The 14119-nt window shown below is 37.9% G+C and overlaps 1 protein-coding gene across 1 annotated transcript in view; it reads left to right on the forward strand.

The window, feature by feature from the left end:
* The window catches only part of lmln (leishmanolysin-like (metallopeptidase M8 family)), a 36621-nt gene that overhangs the window by 18403 nt on the left and 4099 nt on the right, over positions 1–14119 (forward strand). Inside the window, exons 10-16 of the mRNA XM_052019172.1 lie at positions 2560–2667; positions 4844–4920; positions 6698–6808; positions 7496–7628; positions 10542–10701; positions 11624–11754; positions 13457–13667. Coding sequence (XP_051875132.1) covers positions 2560–2667; positions 4844–4920; positions 6698–6808; positions 7496–7628; positions 10542–10701; positions 11624–11754; positions 13457–13667 — 931 coding nt within the window. The remainder of the gene's footprint in view (positions 1–2559; positions 2668–4843; positions 4921–6697; positions 6809–7495; positions 7629–10541; positions 10702–11623; positions 11755–13456; positions 13668–14119) is intronic.

The following is a 14119-nucleotide window of genomic DNA, read 5'->3' on the forward strand; positions in this document are numbered from 1 at the left end:
CATTTATATCAGTGTAGTGACAAAGTTGCATGCTATTTTCATTCATGTTCACCCTTTATTCCAAACTTAACTGATCCAGGTTCAGAACACATTTTGAATTGTCCCAGAGCTGTCCCAGAACATCCCAGGCTCCAGTGGAGTGTCCTGAGTGGCAACAGGGCCTCCTGTAGTTCACTTAAGAAGCTCTGATCCAAAAACATTTGTGTAGGAAAGATAAGGGAACTGAATACTAAAAGAAAGGAGGTTATGCTTCAGTTATAGAAGACATTGGTGACTCTTTGAGACTGCTGTGAACAGTTTTTTAAATTCATATACTGGGATCTGGGTGTTACTGACCAGGCCTGCATTTATTGCCCCTCCTTTTAGAAGGTGATGAGTCACCCTAATTGCGAAGTTTCCTAGGCAATTGAGTAAATGTGCCCTCCAGAGTGAAAGGGGTGGGTCTGGAGTTGCAAAGGCCAGACCAGGAAAGGATGGTAAATTTCCTGCTTTATAGCATATTGTGAATGAGAAAGGAAAGTTTTTTTTTATGGTCATCATTATCAAGACTAGTCATTGTTACAAATTGCCTAAGCATAATGTAGATTCTTGAAGAATCTTCTGCTTCTCCTGATTATTATCGAATCTCGATAATCCACGACAAGATCAGCTGGAGATTTGGGCGAACATGGCAGATGGAATTTAATCCCGATAAGTGCAAGGTGATGCATTTTGGGAAGTCAGAGAAGGGTGGGACATACACTGTAAGTGGTAAGGCCCGAAGGAGTATTGGTGAACAGAGAGACCTTGGGATATGTCCATAGTTCCCTGACAGTAGCAGCATAAGAAGATAAGCTGGTGAAGAAGGCATGTGGTATGCTTGCGTACATCAGATGGGGCACAGAATACAAGAGTTGGGGTATCATATTACAATTTTACAAAATATTGACTAGGATGCACCTGGAGTATTGTGTGCGGTTCTGGTCACCACAGTCTAGGAAGGATGTGATTGTACTGGAGAGGGTGCAGAGGAGATTTACTAGGATGTTGTCAGGATTAGAGGGCTTTAATTATAAGAAGGGATTGGATGGGTTTGTTTTCCCTGGAGCAAATGAGGTTGAGGGGTGGTCTGACTGATGTATATAAAATTGAGCGGCATGGATGGGATAGATAATAAGAATTTTTCTCCCATGGGGATCAGTTTAAGATGAGTGGGAAGAGGTTTAGAAGGATCATAGGGGAAGGTTTCTCACCTAAAGAGTGGCTGGTATCTGGAACGTGCTGCAAAGGTAGGTAGTGGAGGAAGATACAGTCACAACATTTAAGAGGCATCTTGACAGGTACTTGGACAACTAAGGCAGAGAAGGTTACAGACCTAACACGGGCAAATGAGATTGGTATAGATGTGTATAACACTCGTATGGACACAATGGGTCAAAGGACCTGTTTCTGTGCTGTATAACTCTATGACGAAATGAAACCTGAGCGAATGAGAGTAAGTTTTTCATTGTACCTGTGCATACACGTGCATTTGACAATAAACTTGAGTTTAGACTCTAGATTTTGGGGAGGGTAAACCTCGAGGGAATCTACTTTAATTTAGAACGCTTTAAATTATAGAATATTGAAATGTAGAGAGGAACAGGGGTGTGGGAGAGCATCTCTATAGGTCCCTGAAAGGGAGTTGGCCAGGTGTATAAGGTAGTTAGAAGTGAAACAAGATACTTTCATTTTTGTTTGACAGGCATTGAGTATGAACAAAGGGGGCAAGCTATAACAACACAAAATGTTAAGGTCACAACTAGAATATCACATAAAATTGTTGTCTCCATTTTACTGGAAGAATGTAATAGCTCTAGAGAGTCTCAGTATATTGGAAATTAGCAATGAAAACCTGGTATTCAAGAAAGGAGAAGAGAAAAAGCAGGGATCTATTGCTCAATTAACTTCGTGCTAGTCGTTGGTCAAACGCTGGGATCCATTATTAAGGAGATGATTGCAGAACACTTAGAATGGCATAATTTAATGAAATGAAATTGCATTAACAAATTTATTCTAATTCTATGATGATGTAACCAGAATAAATGAATGAGCCACTGAATGTAGGACACTTGGATTTTTGGAAAGTATTTAGTAAGTTATCACATTGAAGGTTATTACATCACTTAAATACCCATGCGGTTGAAGGTAATATATTAACAGGGATAGAAGATTAGTTAATAGACGTAAGATAGGAATAAACACGTTATTTTCAGGTTGGCAAGCTGTAACAAAGGAGTGACTCAGGATCGCTGCTTTGGCCTCTGCTATTTACAAAGCATATTAATGAGTTAAATGAAGGGATTGAGTCAAATAATGATTCAAATATACGTTGATGTCGTACCTACAAGCTAACTTTATCTTTTGTATGAGGACACCTGGATCTCTCTAAGACCCAACATTTAATTGTCTCATACCATTTAAATAATATTCTGTTTTGCTATTCTTCCTGCTGTTTGTGATGTGTTGCAAAAAAATCAAGTTATTTTAATGAGAGGCCATTTTTACTTTAATAATTACAACTGATTGCTCATCGAGCAGAAGGAAGCTCAGCGACACTTTAACTGCTCAATCCTTGAAGGAGTGGAACTTGAGAATCAAGGTGGAATTGGTACAGAACTGAACCACTGGGAAAAGAGGTTGCTGGAGGTAAGATTGAATAAAACTTGGGTTAAGCAGGTTTTTCACTGTTGAAATTGGATTGTGTTGCCCCACAGTTGTGTGCATTAGGTGATCCAATTCCTGTGAATTAATGTAACTTGGGAATTGGAGATTTAGCATGTAGTTTGCACAGTCCATGATTTTCATTCAGGGGTCCTTCAACTGTCTGACTTGTACCACACAAAGGGTCCTGGATGTACACAGTGGCATCCAATGGTGTTCTGTACATATCTGTACATAATTTCCAGACTTCATGCTCCTAATTTTGGAAATCATACTGGATATGATTTGTCATTTGTCGAGAATAAAGCTAGCAGAATAAGACATATGTATACATTTTTTGGCAGAGACACTAAAATAATGATGACATGGTCATGCTTTCACTTCATGTTCTAGTTCAATGGAATAAACTCTAGTTATGTTAGACATGAGCAACTGATAAAAATGTACAATATTGTGAGGCATGAATTTGGGATATGTTTTTAACCCTACTTTTCCCCTGCTTAAACCAAGAATATAAAATGATCTTGGTTTCAGACATCCTTCCTCCATCAGTGAAATTTGTAGTTGATAGAATCACTTACGATATGTCTGTGCCAGAAGGTGATTTTCAGCCATGGAAAGGGCTGGAATATGAATTGGAATACGTCCCACCTTTTCACTGAAGTTACTCCTTGATCCTTAAGGGTTATTTTCATAGAGAGCTTAGTGACATGGTGTCATGACAACAACCTTTCCTTCAATGTCAGCAGAACAAAAGAGCTGGTCATTGACTTCAGGAAAGTGGACGGTATACATGCACCTGTCTACATCAATGGTGCTGAGGTCGAGAGGGTTGAGAGCTTCAGGTTCCTAGGAGTGAACATCACCAACAGCCTGTCCTGGTCCAACCATGTAGACGCCACGGCCAAGAAAGCTCACCAGCACGTCTACTTCCTCAGGAGGCTAAAGAAATTTGGCATGTCCCCTTTGACATTCACCAACTTTTATCGATGCACCATAGAAAGTATCTTATCTGGATGCATTACGGCGTGGTATGGCAACTGCTCTGCCCAGGACCACAAGAAACTGCAGAGAGTTGTGGACACAGCCCAGCACATCAAGGAAAGCAGCCTCCCCTCCATGGACTCTGTCTATACCTCTCGCTGCCTTGGTGAAGCAGCCAACATAATCAAAGACCCCACCCGCCCGGGTCATTCTTTCTTCTACCCTCTCCCATCAGGCAGCAGATACAGGAGCCTGAGGGCACATACCACCAGGCTCAAGGACAGCTTCTATCCCACTGTGATAAGACTGTTGAACGGTTCCCTTGTACGATGAGTTGGACTCTTAACCTCACAATCTACCTTGTTATGACCTTGCACCTTATTGTCTACTTGCACTGCACTTCCTCTGTAGCTGTGATACTTTACTCTGTTATTATTTTTACCCTGTACTACCTCAATGCACTGTGTAATGAATTGATCTGTACGATCGGTATGCAAGATAAGTTTTTCACTGTACCTCGGTACAAGTGACCATAATAAACCAATTCCAATGTGGCATCATCTGCAAGTCTTATTTATTAACCAGGGAATTCAGTTGTTGAAGAGCAAGGGAAAATGCAGATGCTGTGAATCTGAAGTAAACAAAAAAGTGCTGGGACTGCTTTGCAGGTCAGGCAGCATCTGTGGAGTGAAAAATAGAATTAATGTTTTGGGTCATAAACTTCTGATGGAAGATCAAATACTGAAGATTTTAACTCGGTTCTGCTGTAGATTTTAACAAGAGAGTAGCTTTCTAAAAATAATGCAAAAATACCCTTTGTGAGATAACACATGGTAGTATTTATTTTCCACTTGCTAAATTACCGCCGTCCACATCAAAATGAGGAAGTGTTTAAATATAAAGTTCCTTATACACTTATAGACCCAATCGCTGAAAGATCAAGAGGAAAAAAAAATTGGAGAAGATATTATCTTCTGAAGACCTAACTGTGATATGCAGATGAAAACCTTGGCTCAAACCACCTACTTGCACTCTTAAGTTAGGAGTGATTTATTGAAAGATGGAAGCTCAACTGTTGATTATTGTGGTATCACTGTGGGCACTGAACAAAAATCTAAATAATTACGGAATGGTTTGATAAGCTTTTAGTTATGATTTATTCTATTTCACTCCGTAGAATGAAGCAATGACTGGGTCTCACACACAGAACAGGGTATTCTCCAGATTAACCTTGGCAGCATTAGAGGATACTGGGTAGGTTAACTGATGTATAAATAAATGTTTATATTGTCCAATAACTTGGGAGTTATTTTATAGATAATCTATTCTTTTATTGCATTCAGTGTTGAAAATATTTTAAACATTATTGATTGCAAAGAAAATTGTGTAAACTCTGGAAAATTTAATTTTCCTTTGGAGCATTTACTTGCCTGTCTGCAGAGGACAAAGACATAGCTTCCAAGTATTGAGTTAGAGAGATAACAGAAGTAGAAGCAAAGCAATGTTTCTGATATGATGTATATATTGCTAAAAATCATCCATCTCCCTTTTTTTTAAATGATTCGGTACTGATCAAATCTTACAGGTTCTAACTGGAAAGTAGAAAATAAAGTGCAATTTAACTCGTTCTGAAATGGATAAATCTGCAAGTTCATAACCTTTCTGAATTATTGAGATTTTGAAACCTCTAAATTCAAGACAGTGATAATCTTGTAGCCTCTAGTCTTGAATTTGAGTGTGCAGTGATGTTTTTGGTGAATAATGTATGGAAGGCAACTACAAAAGTGCTTTACATCTGCTTAGATGACTTGACAGTTCATTTCTCCAAATAAATAATTTTATTTTAATATTGAGAGACCGTGGTTTGGGACAGTCATTTTCTCATAATGATCTACAATTTAAGTTCCCAAAGTCTTCAAAACTGGACTGCTTGGACACTTTAACTTCCCCAGTATTGACTCGGACTGCTGTAGTGCTAAGGGATTAGATGGGCAGAATTTAATTGTATGTCGGCAAGTTTTCTGAAGCAATATGTAGATGGCCCTATCAGGGAAGGGGGCCACACTCTACCTTGTCTTAGGAAATAAAGGTGGGCAAGTGGTGATGTACAGTATCAGTGGGAGAGCACTTGGGGGGTGGGGGGGGGGGAAGAAAGTTATGAAAAACGATAGGACTGGTCCACAAGTTAAAGTTCTCACCTGGGGGAAGGCTAATCTTGATGACACTTAACAGTACCTTACAAAGGCTGATGGGAGGGGCTGTTAGCAGGCAATCTTAGCAGATTTTCGATATTAACAGGTAAAGCAACATCTGGCAAATGGGAGGCTTTTGAAGAATTCGGGGCCAACATCTTCCTGTAAGAGTGAAGGGCAAGGCTGGCATTTCCATTAAATTTATACTGTTTATTTCAACCATTCCTCGAGGCAGCAAATACCACATTCCTGCTATTCTTTGAGTAAAAAGTTTTCTTCAGAAGTCTCTGTTGGATTTCTTAGTGAATATCTTATGATGGCCTCCACATCATGGAAATGATATTGTAATGAAAAGTATGCAGTTAGCTGGTTTCAGAGTGCACAAATATGATTAGAATGCCTAATAGCAGTGTCTTCAGTTTAATGTCAAATCACTCACATTTGAGGTTGTCATACTTGTAGAGGGATACCAGAGGCAAATGCAAAAAGAAAAAAAAAGATATCTAAGTCTCTTTGATTGATAAATAATATTTATATGCCTGTGTCAGCTAGGCATATAAACCGTGTAACCATGCTTTGCATTAAAATCTTCAAATTAACTTTTGTCTGTGCTCCAAAATATATATTAAAAAAGACATTGAATGGAAGGGGACTATAATCTGTGTATGTTTGTAAGCAAGTTGCAAAAGATAAGTGGTCTGTGATCAAAATCAGTACAAGAACATGAAATACATTTTAAATTGTCGTAATTCTTAAATGGTACAAAATGTGGCTTGATTCTTCAAATATTCGACATTGTAGATAATGTATTTGTTTTTTCTTGTCCTCTCGTTTACCAGTTGGTACAAAGCCAATTATAGCATGGCAGAGAGATTGGAATGGGGTGAAAGAATGGGCTGTGATTTTGTAATGAATAGTTGCAAATTCTGGATTGACCAACAACGGAAGAGGTGAGTATTTCGTTGCACATAACAGTACCCCTAATACATACAGCAGTTAGAGGAGGATGTGTTGAAAGAGCAGTGCTGAAGGAATGATGACTGACATTGTTTGGATATTGCTATGCTTAGCTGTAGTAGTATTATTAATATTGTTATTATTGGTATTATATTTTGTTACAATTTAAGTAAACTACCACCACTTCGTAGTCTTAATCTGTAACCAATATATTCCTCCTCTTGCATAGCTTAAACAAAACTATTCAAGATTTAAACTTGAGGCTTTCAGCAAGTTAGATATGATGCTTGCAAGCTGCAATAATGAACACCAGCATTCTAACAAACTGAAACAAAGTGGATTTCTAATTTGTCACACATTTTATTTTTGAAAGCTTTTGGGATCCTTGTATATTATTTTTATCATAATTAAGCTTGTCTTTTTTTGTTTAATAAAACCATTTTGTGCATACATTAACACTTGTGATGTAATTTTGGTGCATTTTCAACTATCCAGTTTTGCTCCTTCGAACTTTTGGTTCAAACTACAACCAGAAAAAGAGAGTATGATGTAATTCAAGAGTCAAAATTATTTGTGGTGGCATATTTTTTCTGTGCTTGAAATAATTTGAAAGCTGACACACAAATATGTGAAGTGTTTATTACTGACCATTATACCATTGTGAATATTTCACCATTCAGGAATAAGAATGTAACTCCATATTGTGACACGCTGAGGACATCGCCATTACGGTTGATGTGCCGACAGGACCAAAGGGCTGTGGCAGTATGTAATTTAGAAAAGCACCCAGTTTCTGTGCCAAAAGAGTACCAGGTATTATGGATCAATTCTTGTCTTGCATCCTTTTAGCATCCTTTAAAGCTTTTAGAAGGCACCACTGTAAAGATTACTCTTCCTGCCTCCATAGCTGAAATTTCTTCCAAAGTTGCTTTGACCATTAGCTTGTTTTTAATTTTGTATGTGTTGGGTGTAAGTTACAAAAATCAATATAATTTGTGATTTATTTTTTCCATATAGAAATATCTGTGGGGTATACTTAAGTAATGGTAGGAACAGAAATGTCTTCTGATCATTTTCTGTTGGCAACCAGAAAATTTCTCAGTCCTTTTGATGTAAGGATTATTAGACTCTTAAACTGCTTCCATTCATCACAGCTGAAATTAGTTTGTTTGATTATTTTCTTTCCTGACCTCTTCTCAATGTGTCTGTTAATTAGAATAAATAGAAATGTGAAGTAGTACAAAATCTGTGTTTCATGTGCCTGAAAACATCTTGGCTGTAAGTGCTGAAGCGTAGACTAGGGCCAGCCATGTTGTTATATAGGTAGTTTCAGTACAGCTAGAACACAAGCGTCTTCTTTACATAAAAATATATTGTGTTTGTAATGGTGTGTGATCACAAAAAAACAGAACAAATTTACTCTGTCCAAAAGCCTCCACTCAATCATTGGCAAAGTGATGAAAGGGTATTAAAAGTTACTTAAACAGTAATCTGATCACTGCTAATCAGTTTGGGTTCTGCAAGGACCATTCAGATCCTGACCTCACTACGACTTTGGTTCAAACATGGACTAAAAGAACAGAATTCCAGAAGTGAGGAGAGAATGCATGCCCTTATCAAGTTGCTATTTAATCAAAGAACTGAAGTAGAACAATGGGAAAACTCTGCACTGGCTAGAATCCTACTGTATACAAAGGAAAATTGTTATAGATGTTGGAGGCCAATCATCTCAACTCCCAGATATGGCTGCAGGAGTCCCTCGGTACATGTCCTGAAGTCCACATTATCTTCAACTGCCTCATCAATGACTTATCAACATCTGCTCAGTTGGTAGCACTATTAAGTCAGAAAGTTATGGACAGAGGTCCCACTCCAAAGACTTTAGTACAGTTCTGTGCAATATTAAGGGTGCACTAATATTTCAGTACATTATTGAGAGAGGGCTACATTTTTTTTAGATAAGATAACTTTTATTAGTCACATGTACATTGAAACACACAGTGAAATACATCTTTTGCATAGAGTCTTCTGGGGGCAGCCCACAAGTGTTGCCACGCTTCCGGCGCCAACATAACATGCCCACAACTTCCTAACCCGTACGTCTTTTGGAATGTGGGAGGAAACTGGAGCACCTAGTGGAAACCCACGCAGACACAGGGAGAACGTACAGAGTCCTTACAGACAGCAGCTGACTTTTGGACGAGAAATTAAACTGAAGTTTGCTCTCACGTGAATGTGAAAGCTCCCACGACACTACTTCAGAGCAGAACAGAAAGCTTATAACTGGTGATCTGAACAGTACCCAACCCTAAACTGACATCTAGCATCTGCAGTTTTATTTGTTTACCACTACAAACAGCCATTATCAGAATAAATAGTGATAGGATAATATTTATAGGAGCTATTTTTGCAAAACTTAGCTGCCTTTTTTACTTCATTACAAAATTGCCTCACTTCAAAAATGTTTCATTGTAAAGTCCCTTGGGATGTTATGTAAGCTTCTTCCTGATGAGGTCAAAGTGGGCTGTTCGCTTAAGATTGAACAGCATTTATTTCCATTCTCAGTTCTTCAAATAATGAAGCAGTCTGTAGCTGAAGTTAATAAGTAGCAAATAATCCTGCTGAACAAATGCCGCCTGTGAAGAATGAACCTAACATTTGCCTTATGGCATTCAAAGGCATTATGGTTGCTCAATACGCCCAACAAAAACATCCAGGTATGGGGAGGGGACATCACCATTAACTACAAACTTACCTGGACCAGCCATGTATTTATTGTGGCTACAAGTACAAACCAACAGCTAAGTTATTCAACCATCAAGCAGGCATGTCTGGAATGCGACAAAAGTATTCCTCTTGCCTGGATACACCCAAGTAACTCCATTTTATCCAGAACAGATCTGTCCACTTAAATCCTGATTTTTAAATATGTTCTTTCTAGGGTTATTTGCATTTGAAACAATGTTAGAGCTGAATATTAACTTGTAATTTTTGCTCATCCATACTTTTTCTGAGGAACAAACCTCTTTTCCTCCAGGAGCAATGTGACACACTGTTAGATTTCACAACTTTTGGACTCAACATACAAGTATAGCAAGTTTGGATCATAACCATTGTTCATATTTCTTCAGGCAATGGCACTAGTAATATTTCTTTCATCTAGATTCCAGCATCTGCAGTCCTTTGTTTCTCTAGTAATGTTTCTGCTGTTGCCATTTACAGCTCTTTGACATCATCTCAATTTTCTTGTCTGTTACGCACTTCCTTGGGTTTGCAAGATTATCTCCTCTATCATTCGGTCACTTCCATCTTCTCACATATCTATCCTTTGTTCTTTCCTCCCCTTTTTTTCATCTGCATTTGCTACATCTGTAGAATATTGCAATTCTAATAAAAAAAACATCAATTCTACTTCTCTTTCTACTGATGCTGTCTGATTTGCTTGCAATTTAAGACCATTTTTTTAAAAAAAATCTTTTTCCCATTTCTGGCAAATGGTCTTTGACCTGAAGTGTTGATCTGTTTCTCTTTCTACAGAAGCTGGCTAATCTGCTGGGTGTTTTCTGTTTCAGATTTTCAGACCTGCAGTATTTTTGATTTTGTTTTTCATCTGCAGTATTTCACCTTTGTATAACCAACCTTGCTTTACACATTTAACCTCCTTTGTTCCATCATGAAAGCAAATTGTGATCATTTGCACTAAATGTTTGTATTTGCTTTCTATAGTATTTTGATTATCTTGATGGTGTGCCCGAGGAAGAGTTGCAGTATTATGGTGGATCAGTGGAGATAGCTGATTACTGTCCTTTTAGCCAAGAATTCAGCTGGTACATAAGTGGGGAGTTCCAACGTGGCTCTGATTGTAGGATTTCTCAAAATCAGCCAGGTTAGTTGTTAGAATTTATCTGGTCATCATTGATCCATGGACAGATCATTGTAGACATTGTTGCCAGATCGTAAAATTTTTGATATATGCAAAAGTTGGTGGTTGTGCTGCGAAGTTGAAACATTTTTTTAAATATTGCACAAGTGGTAAAATGATGTTGATAAAATAAACAACCTATTAGGAACTTTATCTTGGCCATAAACACTTGGCACTTTTTACCCATGCTAGTATACTGCATTCAGCAGGATAGACTCATGGTGTTTTGAATTTGCTGCTGCTTGTTCAAACATGTAACAATTATTTTTTGCCGTTGCATGAAAGTTTATTACACTGCTGCAAAACAACAAATTTCACGTCATATAAGACGACGACCTGATTCTGAAGAAAATAAAGACTTTTTTTATTGTTTACTCTATTAAAAGAGGGAAAAGATCACAGTGTATTGACAAATATTGCCCAATTATGTCATGGTAAAGTCCAGATGAGGGGTCTCAACCCAAAACGTCGACTGTCCATTTCCCTCCACAGATGCTGCCTGACCCACTGAGTTCTTCCAGCATCATGCTTGTTGCTCTGTCATGGCAAATGAGGCCCAAAATAATTCTGCAGGGTGATTCTTGAAGATTGAACAATTGATGCTGTTGCATAAATGTCATAAAGAAACATTTTTGAGGAGTCATCAAATGTAAATGGGGGAATAATCCTTTAATTGTGTACTGTATTTACCTATTGAACCAAACTGAAAGATCAACATCACCTTTTGGAGCAAAATGTAAGTTGTTAAATAGAAGGTGAATTTAGAAAGTGCATCTTTCATTATCAGTTTATCTTGTATTTTAATTGTGAGATCAGAATTATGAACACATAATCCTATTATCTCTGAAGTAAGTTCAGTAAAAATATTACTCCCATTGCATTTCAGAGCCTTCTCGTAACTATGGAGCTGAAGAATATGGACCAGAGTCTGTCTGCCTAACTCAGAAATCTTATTTTGTTATGCAGCAGTGCAACAAGATTCCAGGCTCTCCAGATTGGGGTAGCGGGTGCTATAGGGTGAGTTGAGGTATTCATGTCTAAGTCTTAATTGACGATCTTACAGCACATTATTGTACTATCACTTAAATGAAGATGCCCGATGTGTATATTTTTGTAAAATGTTCCTTCAATAATACAGTGGCCTTCAAAGCCAATTGAAGTCCACGGTGGTTAATAAAACAATGCAATTGAGCATAATGCCAGAGTAATATAAACTGAAGGCACCAATAAAAATCAAGTAATTTTATCACAATCTTGTTTAAAGTAAAATGGCTTCCATTTTGATGAAAATCAAAAAAACTGCAGGCGCTGGAAATCTGAAATAAAAACAGAAAATGCTAGTAAACTCAGTGGTCAGGCAGCCTCTCTGGAAAGAGAAACAGTTAATGTTTGAGGTTTAGGACCCTCTATCAAAACTGAGAAGGAGAAAAAGAAGTTAGTCGGTGGAGAGAGAAGGTGGAGGAGGGCATTGGGTGAAACAAAGGAAATTCCTCTGATAGGGTGAAATAATGTGGCCATTGATGAGCAGCTGGCCATTGTCAGAACAATGTGTTGCTAATGTTGTAAAGTCTGTGTAAAGCTCTGAAGTCTGGCCTTATGGGATATGCCCAGATGAAAGATCGCTGCCTGACTTACAAAGATTGCTTGGGTTCTTCAAGCTTGAAATGGGCCTCATTGTAACAGTGCAGGAAGCCACAGATAGATGCCAGAGAGGGAGTGGGTTGGTGCATTAAAATGGCAGGCCACAGGAAGCTCAGCATTACTCTTGCAGACTGAGTGCAGGTGATTCACAAAATGTTCACCCAATCTGCATTTGGTTTCTTCAATGTAGAGGAGGCCACATTGTGAACACTGAATGCAGTACACTAGGTTGGAAGATTAACTGCAAAGACTGCTTGGGTGATGTTGGGAAGAGAACAAGTGAAAGGACAGGTATTACACCTCCTGTGGTTGCATGGGAAAATGCCATACAACATGGAGTAGAAGGTGGGGACAGAAGAGCAGACCAGGGAATCTTAAAGGGAGTGATCCCTTTTGAAATGCTGAATTGGGAAGGGAATATGGGTCTGGTGGCAGAATCTTGTTAGTGTTGGCAGAAATTACACTTAATGTTAAACATTTTTAAATGGTGTTGAGTGAACAAGCTGAAGATAATGAAAACATTTCCGTTGCAAATTTTTTTTGTCACTTGGAAATTGTGACTAGGAAGAGAAAACTAGGAATATGCAAAGATTGGGGTAAGGCTTGTAAGTTGCTCGATGATTAAAAAAAGCTTTACAAGATTTGAGATCAAACATTTCCTGAGCTGTTCAGCAAGACAGCATCTCCTGACCTTTATTGTTCTTATCCTTGGTGATTAAAGAACAGAACACTTCAGCTCGTAATAGCCATAGAATTTTGACATTGGAAATTTGCATTATAAATTTTCAAATTAAAGGAATTATGAATTTCTAATAAGTTACTCAGACAGGCTGGAAGGTCTATAAAATATGATGTCAAAATGTCTGAATTTTGTTTGTACTTTACCTCAACTTATTCTTCAGTAATGCACTGTACAGAAATGATGTAACGAATGTGACTAAATAAGAGTACACTATCAGAAACAGAAGATAAAGAAAAGCAAGTAAAGCTTGGAAATTTACAAGAAATTGGCAAAAAAAAACTCATGAATTTATTCTCCAAATTATAAGTGCTTAAGTACTTTCTGTTTATCCTTTAGATTTCCTGTTCAACTGATGGACTGATCGTTTGGGTTTCAGATAAGCCTCATTTATGCAGTCGAATAGGGCAGGTACTATTTGTTAATGTAAAGATGAAGGACTGGGTGTACACAGGAAGTTTGGTATGCCCATCTTGTTTTGACTTCTGCAGTGCTTGTCCACCAGAGCGTGAGCCACCATTAAGTAATTTCACAAGGATGACTCCTATAGGTAAAGTATTTATTTTCTTTAAGTGTTTTAATTAGACTTGAGATGCCATTTAAATGTCATCTGGGCTAAAAATAATAAACTAATTCAGACCTATGTTCTGCTCACTGGCCGCCCATATTATTAGAGTATCTTTTTTCATGGATGTTTAAGTGGTACTTTTGATAAAGTGAGGCAATAGAACCAATATTCTTGTAACGGTACAGTTTCAAATAAAGTATGTTCTGTTTTTAAATGACATATATAAGTTAAGAATTATGTATCTTTTCTAGGCCCCAGTATGAATTATTAACCCAAGACTCTAACTTTAGCAGAGTTTTCAACCCGAGGAATATTGGTATCATCCAGACATTTGGGGTTTAGAACATGGAACATAGAAGACTACAGCACAGTATGGGCCGGCCCATGTTGTTGTGCCAACCTATATAAACCTACTCTATGATCAATCTAACCCT

This window comes from Pristis pectinata, chromosome 1, assembly GCF_009764475.1.
Source record: "Pristis pectinata isolate sPriPec2 chromosome 1, sPriPec2.1.pri, whole genome shotgun sequence".
Taxonomy (NCBI): Eukaryota; Metazoa; Chordata; class Chondrichthyes; order Rhinopristiformes; family Pristidae; genus Pristis; species Pristis pectinata.